The 15,935-nt window shown below is 41.0% G+C and overlaps 6 protein-coding genes and 1 long non-coding RNA gene across 9 annotated transcripts; 4 read left to right on the forward strand and 3 right to left on the reverse strand.

The window, feature by feature from the left end:
* Positions 1 to 170: 170 nt before the first annotated feature.
* On the forward strand, positions 171 to 1,979 carry LOC128297170 (protein C1orf43 homolog). 3 transcript variants are annotated; one of them, XM_053032762.1, is made up of 6 exons: positions 171 to 364; positions 610 to 675; positions 738 to 1,042; positions 1,108 to 1,194; positions 1,275 to 1,555; positions 1,868 to 1,979. In XM_053032762.1, exons 1-6 carry the CDS (start codon positions 215 to 217, stop codon positions 1,900 to 1,902), a joined length of 924 nt encoding a protein of 307 aa, XP_052888722.1. In that variant the 5' UTR covers positions 171 to 214; the 3' UTR covers positions 1,903 to 1,979. The 3 variants fall into 3 exon arrangements, with proteins under 3 accessions (XP_052888722.1, XP_052888723.1, XP_052888724.1); XM_053032763.1 differs by having other exon boundaries at positions 1,887 to 1,940; XM_053032764.1 differs by lacking the exon at positions 171 to 364 and having other exon boundaries at positions 371 to 675.
* A 1,194-nt stretch (positions 1,980 to 3,173) lies between these two features.
* On the reverse strand, positions 3,174 to 5,147 carry LOC128310643 (CAAX prenyl protease 1 homolog). The gene is made up of 3 exons (XM_053047336.1): positions 5,045 to 5,147; positions 4,866 to 4,972; positions 3,174 to 4,802 (listed from the first exon to the last, which is right to left on the reverse strand). Exons 2-3 carry the CDS (start codon positions 4,953 to 4,955, stop codon positions 3,519 to 3,521), a joined length of 1,374 nt encoding a protein of 457 aa, XP_052903296.1. The 5' UTR covers positions 4,956 to 4,972; positions 5,045 to 5,147; the 3' UTR covers positions 3,174 to 3,518.
* Positions 5,148 to 5,449: 302 nt separating this feature from the next.
* On the forward strand, positions 5,450 to 6,916 carry LOC128309628 (cytoplasmic phosphatidylinositol transfer protein 1). Its single transcript, XM_053046067.1, has 7 exons — positions 5,450 to 5,706; positions 5,770 to 5,918; positions 5,977 to 6,065; positions 6,137 to 6,144; positions 6,279 to 6,350; positions 6,418 to 6,672; positions 6,734 to 6,916. Exons 1-7 carry the CDS (start codon positions 5,656 to 5,658, stop codon positions 6,914 to 6,916), a joined length of 807 nt encoding a protein of 268 aa, XP_052902027.1. The 5' UTR covers positions 5,450 to 5,655.
* A 254-nt stretch (positions 6,917 to 7,170) lies between these two features.
* On the reverse strand, positions 7,171 to 8,072 carry LOC128309629 (uncharacterized). The gene is made up of 4 exons (XR_008288856.1): positions 7,982 to 8,072; positions 7,713 to 7,893; positions 7,402 to 7,533; positions 7,171 to 7,308 (listed from the first exon to the last, which is right to left on the reverse strand). It is a non-coding gene; the product is annotated as an uncharacterized LOC128309629 (long non-coding RNA).
* Positions 8,073 to 8,437: 365 nt separating this feature from the next.
* On the forward strand, positions 8,438 to 9,652 carry LOC128308510 (phosducin-like protein). The gene is made up of 2 exons (XM_053045498.1): positions 8,438 to 8,576; positions 8,650 to 9,652. Exon 2 carries the CDS (start codon positions 8,709 to 8,711, stop codon positions 9,588 to 9,590), a length of 882 nt encoding a protein of 293 aa, XP_052901458.1. The 5' UTR covers positions 8,438 to 8,576; positions 8,650 to 8,708; the 3' UTR covers positions 9,591 to 9,652.
* A 106-nt stretch (positions 9,653 to 9,758) lies between these two features.
* Positions 9,759 to 11,978, reverse strand: LOC128308493 (centromere/kinetochore protein zw10). The gene is made up of 3 exons (XM_053045497.1): positions 10,374 to 11,978; positions 10,042 to 10,307; positions 9,759 to 9,974 (listed from the first exon to the last, which is right to left on the reverse strand). Exons 1-3 carry the CDS (start codon positions 11,950 to 11,952, stop codon positions 9,759 to 9,761), a joined length of 2,061 nt encoding a protein of 686 aa, XP_052901457.1. The 5' UTR covers positions 11,953 to 11,978.
* Positions 11,979 to 12,351: 373 nt separating this feature from the next.
* LOC128309970 (uncharacterized) lies at positions 12,352 to 15,817 on the forward strand. The gene is made up of 8 exons (XM_053046489.1): positions 12,352 to 12,413; positions 12,508 to 12,640; positions 12,720 to 12,818; positions 12,897 to 13,133; positions 13,214 to 13,308; positions 13,393 to 15,034; positions 15,100 to 15,329; positions 15,403 to 15,817. The coding sequence occupies exons 1-8, from the start codon at positions 12,406 to 12,408 to the stop codon at positions 15,569 to 15,571; spliced, it is 2,613 nt and encodes an 870-aa protein (XP_052902449.1). The 5' UTR covers positions 12,352 to 12,405; the 3' UTR covers positions 15,572 to 15,817.
* The last annotated feature ends 118 nt before the right edge of the window (positions 15,818 to 15,935 follow it).

The following is a 15,935-nucleotide window of genomic DNA, read 5'->3' on the forward strand; positions in this document are numbered from 1 at the left end:
GCAGTTTGTTTGAGTCTCGAGAACTTTGTTTACATCTGTCGCTTTTTCGTATTTTGAGCAACAGGTTTGACATACGGATTGAGCACACATCGATCAACGACCGAATGAGCCACAATGCTGACATTTCTACATCGTTTGCTCGGCTATGTTTACCTTGGTCATCCTTTGGTTTTTTCCTTGCTCAAGTGTGTGTACTTTTTCTGGCAACAGTTTGATGAAATTTACGAAATTTAGTCACAATACTACAATTATCGTTAGAGATTACTTATACAATACTAGTTCTAGTTTTGAAAACATATTTTATTTTCCTTTCGTTTCTTATTCTCACTGCTTTGTTCGCTCGTCTGTCAAACATTCCAAGCAGGTAAACAATGCAAGCTGAACTGTTTTCCACACGCTGTGAATGCACTAGAGGATAGGTTGGATTATCGATTTTTCGTCATAAAAGTAAAATAATTTCTGCTGCTCATCATGCTTTAAAAGTCTAGTGCACAAAACCGGGAGAGCATTCCAAACAATATGGAAGAGTTGTCAGGGGTTATGATAGTGTTGATAATAGGCGGTGGTGTTCTGGGTGTAACAATTTGTTTCATTTTCGCAAAACGGCAGATTGTACGATTTACCCTTAGGCAACGCCGCGGACCCCATGTCGCAGTTGGACACGATGCCAAAAAGGTAAGTAGTACTAATAACTGAGAAAGAAATTGTACTGAAAAATGCTCTTGATTATATTGTAGTCCATCAAACGGGAGATAGAGCGTAGGCTTGATAGCATACAAAAAATATACTACGAACCGAAGCTCATCTGGGATGATAAACAGCAGGACGATGAAAAATACATTTTGAAACCGGATAACACTTTACCGCCATACTATTGGCGCATGAAGGCAGTGGATGATGTGAAAGATCTTGAGCGGGAAATTGCCAAACAAGACGGTGCCACAAGACATCCCAGAGATAGCATGCGAGCGTTTCTCCTAACCACACTGGCGGGCCCTCTAAATGGTTCAGGCCAGCGACTAATTCATCAGTTCTGTGATATGTAAGTTCCCAAAGAGGAGAGAAACTTTGTTTATATGTAATTATAACACGATCCTCTCGTTGTAGGTACGAACACGCTCGGCATGATCCTAATGAGTTTGGCGAGGAAGAATATCAATCTTATCAACGATTGCTTAAAAAATTGTCTGAAGCGTAAGTTGTAAGAGCGTAAGCGTGAAAGCATTTGACAAGTTTTTATCTGTATATTTTTTTCTTTATCAATATGTGCTCAGTACAAAAATGCTGAAATCATACTCTAGCAGTCGAAAATCTTCACCAAATCGAACACCGGTGAAAAAACACACCAAAATGCAATCACTGCTCGACCCTGCCAGATTACGCCCTCCACCAGTAGCGCTCACTGCAGGAAATGCGGGCGATACGATAATTTCCAACACCCGCATGAATCTTTCACTAGCGGTACAACTGCAACAGCAGCAAGAACAACAATTTCAACAGCCCGATCTTGAGGAAAACGAAATTCTCAGCATCTCACAATACCATGGGGAAACAGGTTAGCAAGTGCTTAGTTAATCGTAGTGTCTTGCATTATTCGTTTATTGTTGAATCGTGTTGATCTATTTTCCCTCACTACATCATTCTGTATCTGTATCAACATACTTGAGATTACATTATTTCAGTACGGTGTATTTCATGCTTGTAGCATTTTTGTTTTTTATCTTAGCACTAGCCAAACACATTTACACAATTATCTCTAACTTTCTGCTTTCTTCTTCTTCTACTGCCACTGCGTATTTTTTCTCTTCTTCTCTCTCCCTCTCTCTTTCTTTGAATTGTTCAATTATGTCTCTAAATCACTCAAAAGAAACATTTACTATACGCAGGTCTTTCAAAAATTGAAATGGTCTAAACATCGTACTAGATAGAAATCGGTAAGATGATAATTATAAATAAAAATATCCAATTTTTAAATTTCAAATACAATTGTGTGAGGTAAAATATCTGGGACTAATTGAGAACATTCTAGGAATTAAGTAAGTCGGATTATTTTTCTAATTAGCCTAAGATCGGCGAGACAGTTGGATTAAATTATTTATTTCACATATTCTACTGTTATATTCATTAAAAATATTTTTAATGATAAATCCATTATGTTTATGTTATTTTACAGTTGAATTTCGTAGCATTGGAAGTACAATATCTGACTTTTCTATAATGTCTTTGGACTTTGGCCAGAATAATTTCCCAGCATATTGGGATTTGAGCTTGTGGGGTTGTTCTTTTCCTTCGGTGTAAGATTTGAGCCTGCCTAGACGCTGAAGCACGGTTGGATGGGAATGATTCCATGCTAATTGTCTGACCCGAACAATTACGGGCGCCTTCACTTCAGGAAGGAATGCTAATCGAGTTGTACGGAGCTCCACATTTAGATACTTGTTCTGCTTTACTCAGAAGAAAAGGAAAATGTTAAGGATTGATGGTCAGCAATAATTTTAAACCTTTGCCTTTAGATAAAGTTGCGAAAAATTTTCAGCGGTCAGTAGAAAGCCAACATTTCTGTTTCAGTTGCTGAAAAATTGTCTTCTCTATTAGTATAGCGTAGTAAGAGTAGTTCGGGAAGTATCGGTTTATCTTTCTCGATTGCTGAGCACTGCTCCTATGGCGTGGTGAGACGCGTCTGTTATTATAAGGAAAGGGCTTATTGAATTCCGGCTAGGAAAGAATATCATTTCCAGAAAAAAATAGTTTCATGCTTTCGAAACATTGCGTTTCTGCTGGGGTTAATTGAATTAGTTCGGAATCATAAATTTTGAAAATAAAAAAATTTATAGGCTTCAACGATTGCAGAATCGTATTATGAGGTTGATTTTGGGTTGTGTTCGACGTTCATCGTCGAGCAAATGATTGTGCAGCAGACAATGACTTTTATATTTCAACTTCTTAAAGTGGACAATCAAGGGTTATGTCGTTTTTTGTGCAGTCTGGCAAGGTCGACTCTCAGAACGTTCCCCTTTTCCGGAAGGTAGGTCCTTAACACGCTATTGGTGTCTGTGGACCTTGCCATATGCATGGAACAGTCCCGAAAGCTGGTTGACCATTACCCAATCAATAGTACTAGACAGACCTCGGACTAGGGAATTGTATAAGGTAGTTTAAGTGTTGGAAGTGTATGGAATTCGATGTGTGTCGTAGAAAGTTCTTTGATGCCATCAGCTGATAGAATTGTGTGAAGAAGAAGTCCTGGTTATAATTGAGAACATACTAGTAACTAAGTAAGTTGGATTAAGCTATTTATTTCACATGTTCTTCTACTATATTCTTTTGAAATCCCAAATATCTGGATCCAAAACGTGAATGTACAAATGTTAGAAGTGTTTGGTTATTTGGTGCAACAAAAAATATTTTGTACGATAAATCCATTATGTTTAGGTTCTTTTGCAGATGAATTTCGAAGCGTTCAAAGTATAATATCCGACTTTCTTACAATCTGACTTTGTTCGGAATAATTTCCCAGCTTATTGGGATTTGGGCTTGTGGGGTTGTTCTTTTCCTTCGGTGTAAGATTTGAGCCTGTCTAGACGCTGAAGCACGGTTGGATGGGAATGATTCCATGCGGAGTACATCCAATCATACACAGGAAATCCAAGATTGTCCAATTGCAGCTTGACGAGCGCGTTTCCCAAATCTTTAGCATACCCAAGCTCTTGGGCGAAAGCATCAGCTTGATATTCAAATCTTCTAGATATAACCGTCATAGTGAATGAAATCATTGTATTGTACGGCGCCAAAACATACATCATGATAACAATGAACCCGATCAGGATGGGTTTCTCGCCGACAGGAAGACCGATTGCTTCATAGAGCGGACCGTAGGTGAAAAGTTGTGAAAAGGCGAGGAAAATTAGAAACATTTGCACCTGTACAATTACAATATTCTTCGAAACATGTCCTAATTTCCAGTGACCAAGTTCATGTGCAAGGACCGCTAATACTTCCTCGTTCTTGCATCCTTTACCCTTGTCGCTTTCCGTCAGCGACGGATCGTCTTCCGGCAGGCCTTTATTGACCAGTAGCGTATCAAACAGCACGATTCGTTTCACTCCAAACAGTCCGGTGAAGTAAGCATTGCTGTGCGCAGAGCGTTTCGAACCTTCGACAACGAATAACTGCCCCAATGGAAACTTCACGCTGTCTGCCAGCGCGTGTATGCTTTGCTTCAATTCTCCATCCTCCAACGGACGGAATTTGTCAAATATGGGAGCGATGTATACTGGATAGATGGTAATGAGCACTAGAGTAACGGCAGCTACAAATGCCCACAGCCAAACGAAGAATAATTCTCCACCAATTTGTACAATGTAAATAAAAACTGCTGCAATGGGAATGGTCAAAATTTGGGAAACTAGAAAAGCTTTGATTTGATCCTTCACGAAGAATCCGGCAGTTTGCTTGTTGAAACCGTGTTTTTCCTCAAGCACGAACGTTCCATAAATTTTAAAGGGCATATCCTTTAGCACCTGTATTACGTTCAGTAGTAGAGCGAAGAGGCATCCTACGTGAATTTCGCTTTTTGGGTTAAGACCTATGTTGACGGAGATCTCAACTGAACGTGCCCATACAATCGCCATAAACCCAAAGTACAGCTCTAGCTGCAGTATCACTATACCGCACAAAATCATCTTGAAGATGTCATAGTATGCCTTATCTAATCCGTAAACACGAGCTTTCTCGAATGTATCGTCGTTCATTACATGTTTTAGCTCTTTCGGCACGGACTTACACTGTTTGTAAACGCGTATCTGTAACGAAAAGAAATATTTATTGATTTCCTCGTGCACCAATTTTAATGCGGTACAAATTACCTGACGCATCGTGAGGTACAGTTCTAGAAGCGTTTCTACAAACAGAAACGCTAACATGGAATATAGCGTTCTTTCTGAAGCGTCCCACATTTTGTCGGTAAAATTGGCTAGCAAATAGAAAGACGTAACGTGTTCTTTTAGAATCGTAAATCGATACAGTTTACCACGTTTGATTTTACCAGATTTATTGCAGAAGAGTGGCTTCCAGATCTTGTAGTTGTAACTTGTAAAAACGCCGGATTGAGGCGATGAAAAAACAACGTTTCGTCACCCAAACATAACTTGACAACTGTTGTCATGTAATACCAAGCTTCAGATATCTGAGAAGACCAAGAACATTCTTGGAAAAATGTTGTACTTACACAAATTTTCTTCAACAGACCAATGCTAATGGCAATTTAACTGCGAAATATGTTCACTCGGTATAGATATCAGTTTGATCTATCCACTTATTAAAGTCAAACTTTTTATCCAAATGTCTACAAACTCCCGAAAATGGAAACAATGCTGTCGTATGTATCTTGTATATACAAACCTAGCACAAGAGAAGAAATCGATAGCAAACACCTAAATGTTGTCAACATTCGGAAAATTCCGTCAAAAGTGAAGATTTTCGTACCAAATATTAGCCGCATTGAGGCTCTGAGCGAACGAATCGGTTAAAAACCAATTCCCGCCAGTTCTGCCCACCGATGATTGTAATTGTAGTACAAATATAGTGTAATATTGTAGCTCTGCTTAAGATCAACTAGACTAGCTGTGTTTGTTGAGTAATTAAGCTCTCAACAGCATGGTGCTTGCGAAGGAATACCGAATATGCATGCCGCTGACTGTGGAGGAGGTAAGTAAATTTGATGTAACATGAGTGCTTTAGAATTGTTGAACACGTTTTCTTCGCTTTCAGTATAAAATAGGGCAGTTGTATATGATTGCGCGCCACAGTCTTGAACAATCGGATGATGGAGAGGGAGTAGAGGTGATTGAAAATAAGGAATGTTTCGATCCTGAGCACGGCAAAGGTCAATACACAGAAAAGCGGATACACTTGTCCAGGTATGTTGCACCATGGTCATTTGGTTAACATAACATATAATCGTGCATTTGTGATTAGCCGGCTTCCCTACTGGCTGCAAGCTGTTTGTCCAAAAGTGTTCTATGTAATAGAGAAAGGCTGGAACTATTATCCTTACACTGTGACTGGTACGTACAGATATAGCATATTTAATCGCAATATTAATTATTTACTATCTTCATTGCAATTCTTCCCGTAGAATATACGGTAAGTAGCATCAGTCTGTGGAAATGTTTCATTTATTTATTTTTTATTTATTTAATTTATATTATGACGGCAATGCCGTATTTTCAAATGTTTCATCTTAATTGAAAATATTTTGTTTTGTTTATTTGCATCAGTGCTCCTTTATCCCAAAACTACATATTCGTATACTGACGCGGTTTGAAGATAACGCTGGTACATCTGAAAACGTATGCTAAACCAGTCTGTCGTACACGTCTTTGTCCTGTAGCTTACTATAACTCCACTCTCTTGCAGTGTCTGAATCTTTCAGAAGAAGCTCTAAAAACTCGAATAGTCGATCATGTTGATATAGCTTTTGAGGAACCTGCGGAAAAGCATTACAAAAAAGAGGAAGACCCCAAGTTCTTCAAGTCACGTATCACCGGACGCGGGCCGCTGGTAGAGGGATGGCGTCAAACAGACAGCCCAATGATGTGCTCCTACAAATTGGTGGAAACTTCTTTTGAAGTCTGGGGTCTACAGACCAGAGTGGAGGACTTCATACAAAAGGTTTTTCGAACCAAGTATAATCCAGTATAAACATTTTGATTGATACAAATTTTATTTTTAGTGCATTCGAGATGTTCTCCTGCTGGGCCACAGACAGGCATTCGCATGGATAGACGAGTGGCACGGAATGACCATTGACGATGTACGCATGTACGAGAAAGATAAACAGATGGAAGCGAATGATAAGCTACGACAATCGTTGCCTCCGGCGCTGGAAACTGATAACACCCAGGAAAGCAATTAGCTCATCGGCGAATATGTTAGTGTAGATGCTATATGATGCTACTCTGAATCATATGTAACAATTCGAACAGAATCGATGGAAAAGAAAAATTTAAACAGTGTTTAGAATTGGATGGATCGATATCTATCGATCAATAGCTCAAGAATCCTCGCTCAGATTAATAGCCAATTCGACCAAATAACTACTTCAGTCGCAATCTTGCCTTTCCCTACAATAGAATCTCTGGAACTATGAGGCACAAACGGAAACTGTACTCGAATATTGTCACTAATTTTTATTGCCCTAGCACCATCGATGTTCTACGCACGCACGCACGCACTACGATTACAAGTCAAATAGCTTTCTCAGTAGTCAAATACTTTAAATACGGACTGGGATTCGTCAATCATCATCTAGAATAGAATGAAAATAGTTAATAGTAAATGGTTAGTACAACTCCAACGTCGGAATGCTCTGTTTTTTGCTGTGCAGAATCCGATAAAAACCTGTTCTGGGCTCTTGCTGTCTTCCTCGGTAAAAGGAAGTTTCGTGTCAAGACTTTCCTGTTGGGAAGGATCCAGCGTAAGCAATCCGGATGGATGTGCGGATCTCAGAAAATCAACCTGGTTTTGCAACTCCTGAACAGCAGCGATAAATAGTGAAACACATGAATAATGATGCAAAACGTCGATTGCTTCAAATATTGTATGCCAACGTCTACGACGTTACACGGAACCTCACCAATGTACACTTTCAGGTTGTATTTATTAAAAGATTACTGTGTAGGAAACATCCATATCTCAAGAAACATGCTTACCTAAATATAACATTAATTGCCATTCGGTTCGACTAGAGCGTGGCAAATATGATAGAAAACCGGTTTTGCGATCGTTTATCGATTCCCAACCTGTGCTCATCATTGATGCCAGATTAACGTCAGGGCGTTTGGACTCGTCTTAAGATAACGAAAGCAACAGTGGACGATGATCTAATCACATCTAGCGAAAAATAAACGTGACCACAAAAAGGGTTTAATACGAATAACTGTGTTATTACAACCCGGAGGAATAAAGTTACTATACCTACCTGTATCACCATACTCCCGGTGTTGACTATTTACAGATTACATACCAACTTCCCGTACTGAATTCCATGCTGAGGAATAAATTGCGCTACGGCAATCCATGACGGTAAAAATAGATATGAAGTACGCCTCCACTGCGAGTCGATTTTAAATGTAGATGTTTATAGTACCGGGTTCAATGGTAGTTCTTGCGTAATTTCTTGCAATTCATGAAAATGTGCAACTGTTTAGCAAAACATAAATTACCCGAGCAATTAATGTAGTGCGGAAGTCACACGAGAAATTATCCATTGCAAAACTAAATTTTTTTTCGAAATTAAAAACGAATCGAAACAAAAACCACATCTTCCATTGTGAACCTTGTGTGAACACATGTACCAACCTTGAGCATCACTTCGATGCACATATTTTGTTTGTTTGTTTAATTGCTACCACCCAAGCTTTGCTGGGCTTCAGAATCGGTGTACATTTTCCTTTCTCTTGTTTATATTGTATGAAATAATTCCGCTGTGAGCCAATAATCTGTTTTACGTGTCTTGCATCCATGGCCAAACGTTGCACGTGAACAAACTTAATTAGTGAAGTAAAGACGCATCCGTAAGTTTGATCCTAAGCAAGGTTCGGAATGATCGGTAGCGTGTGTTAATTAATAATTGCCTCTTGTAATTAGATTCCACGCACTGGGGTTCATCAAAACGGCACACCCATTCGTACACATTGACTTAAAGCATGGCTACGTTAGACGATAAGCTGCTGGGGGAAAAGTTAGAAAACTATTGTAGCAGCAGCGAAGATGAAGCTGCAGAAGACGATTGCGATTCGAGTGAGGCGTCTGGTACGGGAAAGTCTGCGGGTAAGCAGGGCCCATCGTCGAAATCTGGGTTTCGTCGTGTGACCGATAGTGAGACTGCTACACTGACGCAGAACAAAACCCACTGGGCAGGAACGACGGGAAATACGGGTCCGAAAGGAGTTATACAAGATTGGCAAAGATTCAAACAGCTAGAAGCCGAACGGCGTGAACAAGACGAAGCGGAAAAGTTGCGCTTGCTTAAGAAGCTTAGCATTACTGCACGCACCAAGGAAGAAGATAATGCGGCCGCGGCAATGAGCGAACTAGACGCAGAGTTTCAAGAGTTAATGGATGAGGATTTTCTGCTAGAATATCAGCGGAAACGCATGGCCGAGATGCTTGCCTTAATGGACAAGAAAGGTTGCTACGGGCAACTTATCCACCTGAAGGATGGAGGTGAATTTCTGCAAGCCGTCGATAAGGAAGACAAAAACACGACCGTCGTCATACATATCTACCGTGAAAAGTATGGCCCGTGTGTTAAGATGAATGCAGCGCTCACAACACTGGCGAAGGAGTATACAAACGTGAAGTTTTGCAAATTTATTAGCAGCGATGCAGGGCTAAGCAATATGTTTAAAACTTCCGGTGTCCCAGCTCTGCTTGTCTACAAGGGTGGGCAGATGATTGGCAACTTCGTGAAGCTGGTCGATGATCTCAGCGATGAGTTTGATTTCAGTGATGTTGAGAGCTTTCTAGTAGAGAATGGCATCATCAACGACAAGTCCTGCAAACCGACCATCGTTGAGCAGAAGTAGAACCGTGAAAAGGGATCTCATTTTACTTATTTGCAATGACGCATCATGTTTTATTAAAGAAAAGATATTTTATGCCGCGCATACAAACATTACTTTCTTACGCGCATTACCTTAATCATCATTTAGCGTTAATTGTGTTTTTGTTGTCGTGTAGTATTACTACGATTACTAAACGATGGAAGCAATACAAGCTTGGCGCTGTTTAGTGTTCTGGAATAAGGCACGCACCATATGTTTGATTTCTTCCGCGCTGAAGCACATCGTAAGAGGGCCCTTTCCTTCGGCCCACAACTCCGTGATTTGTACCAGTGAACCACATAATATCTGTCGTAACTGTAGCAATTTGGGCCACTGTTTGACAAGCTGATGAATTTCGCTAGGTTCCTGCAAATTAAAGAACAATAAAATGAAAACACGAAAACTGGCCAATAGCGGATGAAATTTACTATACCCTGAACAGATTGGGCAATGTTTCAGTCATGATATCGATAAGCAACACCAGCCCATTTCCAATTGCGGTCGTGATGTCCTCAAGACTTTGTATTCTTTTCATTACTTCCCGTAGAAACTGGTCGATCAGTCCCGACAAACTCTGTTTGTATACGGAATCAGGTAAAACGGTCTGCCATACATTTTTTAGCAGCTCAAATTGTCGAACACACTGTCTGATGGCTCGTTGCTGTTCGGTTCCCAACTCTAGCAGGTTTATCGAAAGTTCTGTAAAACAAGAAATAGAGGTTTGTATGTTTGCTGCTGCTGCTGCATCATTTATCATTAACTTACTGAATCCACTCAATGCTTGCATCATTTGTGCACGTTGGCTATTTAGCTGCTGCTGAAATATGTCCTCCCCGCAAGCTTTTAATGCGTCAGATATGTTTGCGAATGAACCATGGTCGTTGAGCTTGCTATCGTTTTTCTGCAGCCAATAATTTAAATAGGTGCAGTCGTTACGGAACAGAGCAGATTGTTGGGGAATCTTGAAGAGCAGCTTCTCGTTTGCCATCGGTACGTCGACCATGTATCGTTCCAGGATGGTGGCAATTGTTTTAATGAACCGGCTAGCCGCATCTCCGTGTGCGAACGCTTCCGTTAACACTTTGTCTAGAAACTTTTTCAGCTCTACTACAGTGCGGGTCACCATGCAGCTTGATAACTGAGCCGTTGAGCTACCTACGAACTGATATTCATGATCTTCGATTGGCACCATCTCGTGGCTTTCACGCTTCATAATCTCGAGAGCCGTGTCGAGCACGTTGTCGCAAAGCTTCTTCTGGTGAATTATTTCAATGGAATTAGCATACTCCTCTAGTAATTGATCATTTTCACCATCCACAAAGTTGGTTGTGTACAGGAACTTGTTGAACTCGCAGAGGTCCTTCACCATCGAACTCTCTTTCATGCCTTCGATAGTTCCCGGAATATCACGTTCTAGGCAGAGTTCGATCAACTTGGTGCACAATTCTTTTTTCATCTGTTTGGCAAGCACCTTGAACAAGCATTCGTCCTCCGATACCACAATATTCATGTTGCTCAAGTTGTAAAAGATCTGCATAACATTCGACAACACGGTCTTGTACCCCGGGCGCAATTCTTCTCCAACTGCAAGCTGATACGACATCTGAATCAGTACACTCTGCTCGTTCGATTTTTCGTCGCATATCAACGAAACGGGCTTGACAATGACGGGGGCAAATACGTTTTCCATCAGGAACTGACACACTGTTTGGAAATTGTGCTGCGTTTTCAACAGGGTTACCACGACTTGATACAGCAAATTTTCATCTTTATGAATGCGTATTGTGACCGATTTGGTGTTTTGGAACGACCGATGTTGCAGCTGAACCAACTCATTGAACTTGCCATTCAGGTCATTAATGAGTGTTTCGTATTCTGTTTCGTAGCGTAGAATTAAGCCGTGAAAGCAGTGCAGATCACCCAGAACAGGATCTTCCATCTCGTCCAAGAGCGCCTTCACTTTGCCAAGGATGTGGGCCGTCTTCTCGTATCCATTGCCGGACAGATTCAAGCTTTCAAACAAATCATGAATAGAGAGCAGCTTACGTGCAATCTTATAGCCCCGCATAGCTTCTTCCAGATCCCGTTGATAGTTCCGCAGATCATTCCAGGCTACGTTGGACTTGTCCACTGTCAGCTGGCCGGTAGCCGCTACGAGTTCCTTTATTTCGCTTTCCAACGACTTCAGACCATCGATAATGTTGGGAGTGTTGATCGACACGAAATCCACGTAGTTGGCGTTTACAATGTCTCGCACATCTTTCTGATGACTGCGAATGCGAGATAACACTTCCGGCACGTTAAAGGACACATTTTCAAACCGCGCTTGTTCAATATTTTCCATTTTCTCGCTTTTCTACACGACAGTGACCACGAACACAGCTTGTTGTTTGGAGTAACGTAAATCTTGTCAAGCGCCCAGGAAAGCGGTTACAATTGTCAAAAATAGCGGGACAGCTTATCAAGGTGTCTAGACGTGAATGGGCTGTAGAATTGTTGCACTATTTTGTGCGCCTTGCGATAATTATTCACAAAACAAAGTATGTACTCGCACTGGAATAATGGATTTTCGTAAAATAAATTACACAAAAAATAGTTTTGTGTTTGTTTTGTTTCGTTTTTGTTCAAGGTGCACACAATACGTCTAGCGGGATAGCTTTTTCGAATTACCTTTGCATGACGTCACACTAGATGTAATTTGATATTGGAAGAAGAACAACCAGACACTTGGTATTGCATCGATCTTTTTCCCATCTTACGTTCTAGCAAATGAAGTGCACTAAATCAACTGTTCACAATGTCGAAGTAAGTGGAAATCATTCTTCAAACCGTAGCTACTATTCCAGTGTTTCAATGTGCGATCTTATATTGTACCGCCATTCTTTACTTCTACGTGCAGGGAAACGATGATAATCTTTGTTTACGACCTAACTAAGAAGGTGGAAAACGATGATCCAACGGGTTCTATTATTTACTTCCACCCTATGTGGGTGTCGGAACTGCAGAAAAAATCGCTCTGCGGCCAACTGATGGTATGAGAAAGATGTATGCTGTTATCGGAGACAAAAATATGTTATCTTACCGTATTTGTATCAATTCGTTTTTCCACAGGGATCCACATATTTCCTTAGCGAAACGCTGTCGAAGGTTCGGTTTATTTCCCTACAGAACGGCAAATTTGCTCTACGGTCGCATGGGCGATTCATGCTGGTAAGCATTGTTTGTTGTTTCGTCGATATTTTACACGGAAGATGGGATCGTTTTTTCAATTTGTTGCTATATTCGTAGGCTGTGGGGTCCGACCGAAACATAGCCGAGTCCATTCTTGAGTACCGGGCCAGTTTGCTGTCCTCGTTGATTGAATTATATCATGGTGATTTCAACACGCTCTACAACGTGTACGTGGAAAAGGAGCAGAAAACTGGATTTAATGAAAAAGTGTTCTGTTTAATGGAGTCTACCTTACCATTGCTGCAATATAATGGTAATATTTTGCAGAACATGCCCTTGCTGCGGCTACCTAAGGTAAGTTCGATGCACTAAATAAACACAACGAATGTACGAAATTCATGTTTATTTGATTCATTCCGTGCTATTTTACACAGTGCGCAAGCAATGTCTACTTGGAGTCCAACCAAATTCTTCAGAGTTTCCTACAAAATAAAGGAGTCTTGGGCGGGTCTATATTTTACCACAACAAGTAAGTATTTTTTGCGGTCTAGGTTGAAAGCATTGTAAAGATAACGTGTTGGTACCAAATTTTAAAAAAAATAATCATTTGCAGAGTACTGGCTTCACAGTTGCCGACAAATTTGACGAAAATGTTCGTGTATTCCGATCCTTATCGCATGAAACTAGCCGAAATGATAGCAGTCACATTCCATGTGCCAAACGGCGTTAGCCTCATTAGTGCGTATATAACAAAGCGTGACTACTCGCAACTGCTGGACGCAACGAAAAACATTCCAATATATTTCAACAATAGCGCTACGACCGCACCATCCACCGGAACAGTGCCATTTGCCATTAAGAAGAAGCTAATCCCGTCGAAGGAACTCGGTGGCACCGTTGCCGGTTTTCCGATGCTGAAGTCCGACAAATCGATTATCTTTTCAAATATTCCGGAGGAAGATACGGTCGGTGCAGAGGGTGGGATTTGTGAGCAGATCCAAAAGAAAACGTTCAACACCGTGTCTAGGCCAACATTTCTGCCACTGAAATTTAAAAATCTCACATCGCGAGACATCATCGACTCGGGTGTAAATTCCATCAACTTTGATGAATCCGATAGTTTCCCTAATTTTATTGGCAAAACGAGCGTCTGTTCAACGCCACTGACTGAGAATAAGATCGTGCCAAATAGGAACATAATGTCGATATGTGTCACACAGGATATACAACAACCGTCTGCACCGCCGGAAGAAGAAAGTGCCAGCAATACGGATGCCCTGGAGGATAATGATCTACGAGCATCGAAGGAAGCAAATGCCAGTATTTTAAAATGTTTCAACGCCAGGAAGTACAGTATCCTCAATAATCCTTTCATGATGCCGACAAATATTCGTTGTGCATCGATGTCGAATTTAACTGAGATAGAAAATGACGAAACGGAAGAATATTCACCTGCCGAAGGATGTGGAGAGAGAGAAATGAAGAATAAGTATCAACATTTGTTTCCTAAGGAATGTGACTCCCTGAAAACTATCAGCGATCCGCTCTATCCCATTGTGGATCAGCGTAAAAGAGCAATGTCGTATAGTTTGTTCCAAGATTTCGAACGAACTCGAAGCGAGCGGATAGCCGAGCTAGTCGAACAGGAAGTGAAACAAGAAACCAAAGGCAAAGATAAATCCAAGAAAGATACACAACCAAACTCATGCGCAACAGATGTTCGAACATCGGCGAGCAACACGGTAGCATATCCAACGCTTAACATGGATCGATCATCAGAACAGTCAGATGTTACTAAGCCAGCTACGACACCTAAAGATCGTCGTAGTCTCAGCTTGCCAATAAAATCATTCAATCTGAATGACGATCCACTTCCTGCGCGATCGACTAGCAATGGCGGAACAAACGTTAGCCAAGAACTGTTTACACGCCGTAAGAGCACGTTGGAACTAACACCACTCATGACCAAACTAACCGTACTGGCAATGAATGACACCGAATCGAGTGGCATATCTAGCTGGGATACTACACCAGGATGCAGTTACAATATGGCAATTTCACCGCAAGAATACATTCCGCAGAGGCGGAAATCACAAGACATATCACAGTCGGTGGCACCTTCGATCGGTTTACCCTCAGGCGATGAGAAGGCTCTAGTCAAGGTGGATCTGTTCGTTTGCGTACAGCAAAACATGACGTTGATTCTAGTTATGCAGGAGAAAAACTGTAAAAATCAACGCCTAGTGCAAACACTGGTACGTTTGTCGGGTTTGTGTGCCCGATTCAATCCGATCTCATTTTAATCTAACATTTTTTTCAGTTTGAATCCTGTGTATCGAAATTTCTACGGATTGAAAACGACATTCAACTTGCAATGAATATTAACGTCGATGGTTTTGATAAGGCGGACGGTTACAGCCTAATTGCACTCGATTCTGATTGGGATGTGGCCAAGAAAAATGGACCATGGAACGCACTGGAGTTGCAAACCGCGGAATCTCTGCACACTCACTTCAGGAAGAGCAACCTAGTGACGGAAGTTACGCTGAAGTGAGCTAGTGACATATGAGAGAAACAGGAAGTTTATTCGCAGGATGTAATGCTTGTATGTTTTTCATTACAGGTCGCAGGAAACAGTTCTGTATGGGTATCAATGTGGAATGCGGGAGCTATTTTACACGCAGGTTGCGAACGCGCAAGGAGGACTACCTCCGCCGCAAGACGTGATGGGTGCCATTCCGCTATGTGCCAAACGGCGCATTGAGCGCGATCATTTTGCGTTATTACTTTAAACGGGAACTGTGCAATCAATATGTTTAGCTAATCACACATCGTACTGAGAATAAGATATCCCTTGCGCATCACATCACATGTTTTGCCTACCGTAATACGTGTTCTTCTCCGTACGGGGCCAAATTTTAATAATCGTCTAACCTACTACTCTCATCATTAGCTGTCTATTTCCTAGACAACTTAATTCAAAGGATTCCATTCCATTTCTGTGTTGTTTGTTTGAAGTACGTTCGTAAATAAATATCCTGACGTAGGAATGAAAAGCAAAAAGCAATTGTGCAATTTGTTGGGTGTAAGTTATATTTTATTTGAAATGGTGTGGTGCTCAGAATTATTGTACATTCATTATTTTGCATGCGGCAT

The sequence above is a fragment of the Anopheles moucheti genome, chromosome 2 (assembly GCF_943734755.1).
Source record: "Anopheles moucheti chromosome 2, idAnoMoucSN_F20_07, whole genome shotgun sequence".
NCBI classification, from domain to species: Eukaryota; Metazoa; Arthropoda; class Insecta; order Diptera; family Culicidae; genus Anopheles; species Anopheles moucheti.

Excerpts from the sequence above, each read along its gene's own strand:
- LOC128297170 (XM_053032762.1), top strand. The coding sequence starts at position 215 with ATGAAATTTACGAAATTTAGTCACAATACTACAATTATCGTTAGAGAT. Across the intron at positions 676-737 it reads TTGGACACGATGCCAAAAAG|TCCATCAAACGGGAGATAGA; the intron begins GTAAGTAGTACT and ends ATTATATTGTAG. Across the intron at positions 1,043-1,107 it reads ATTCATCAGTTCTGTGATAT|GTACGAACACGCTCGGCATG; the intron begins GTAAGTTCCCAA and ends CTCTCGTTGTAG.
- LOC128310643 (XM_053047336.1), bottom strand. The coding sequence starts at position 4,955 with ATGTGGGACGCTTCAGAAAGAACGCTATATTCCATGTTAGCGTTTCTG. Across the intron at positions 4,803-4,865 it reads TGTACCTCACGATGCGTCAG|ATACGCGTTTACAAACAGTG; the intron begins GTAATTTGTACC and ends TTTTCGTTACAG.
- LOC128309628 (XM_053046067.1), top strand. The coding sequence starts at position 5,656 with ATGGTGCTTGCGAAGGAATACCGAATATGCATGCCGCTGACTGTGGAG. Across the intron at positions 5,919-5,976 it reads AAGCGGATACACTTGTCCAG|CCGGCTTCCCTACTGGCTGC; the intron begins GTATGTTGCACC and ends ATTTGTGATTAG. Across the intron at positions 6,673-6,733 it reads TGGAGGACTTCATACAAAAG|TGCATTCGAGATGTTCTCCT; the intron begins GTTTTTCGAACC and ends TTTTATTTTTAG.
- LOC128308510 (XM_053045498.1), top strand. The coding sequence starts at position 8,709 with ATGGCTACGTTAGACGATAAGCTGCTGGGGGAAAAGTTAGAAAACTAT.
- LOC128308493 (XM_053045497.1), bottom strand. The coding sequence starts at position 11,952 with ATGGAAAATATTGAACAAGCGCGGTTTGAAAATGTGTCCTTTAACGTG. Across the intron at positions 10,308-10,373 it reads GCAAGCATTGAGTGGATTCA|AACTTTCGATAAACCTGCTA; the intron begins GTAAGTTAATGA and ends CTTGTTTTACAG. Across the intron at positions 9,975-10,041 it reads CATTGCCCAATCTGTTCAGG|GAACCTAGCGAAATTCATCA; the intron begins GTATAGTAAATT and ends TTTAATTTGCAG.
- LOC128309970 (XM_053046489.1), top strand. Across the intron at positions 12,641-12,719 it reads CGCTCTGCGGCCAACTGATG|GGATCCACATATTTCCTTAG; the intron begins GTATGAGAAAGA and ends GTTTTTCCACAG. Across the intron at positions 15,035-15,099 it reads AACGCCTAGTGCAAACACTG|TTTGAATCCTGTGTATCGAA; the intron begins GTACGTTTGTCG and ends CATTTTTTTCAG.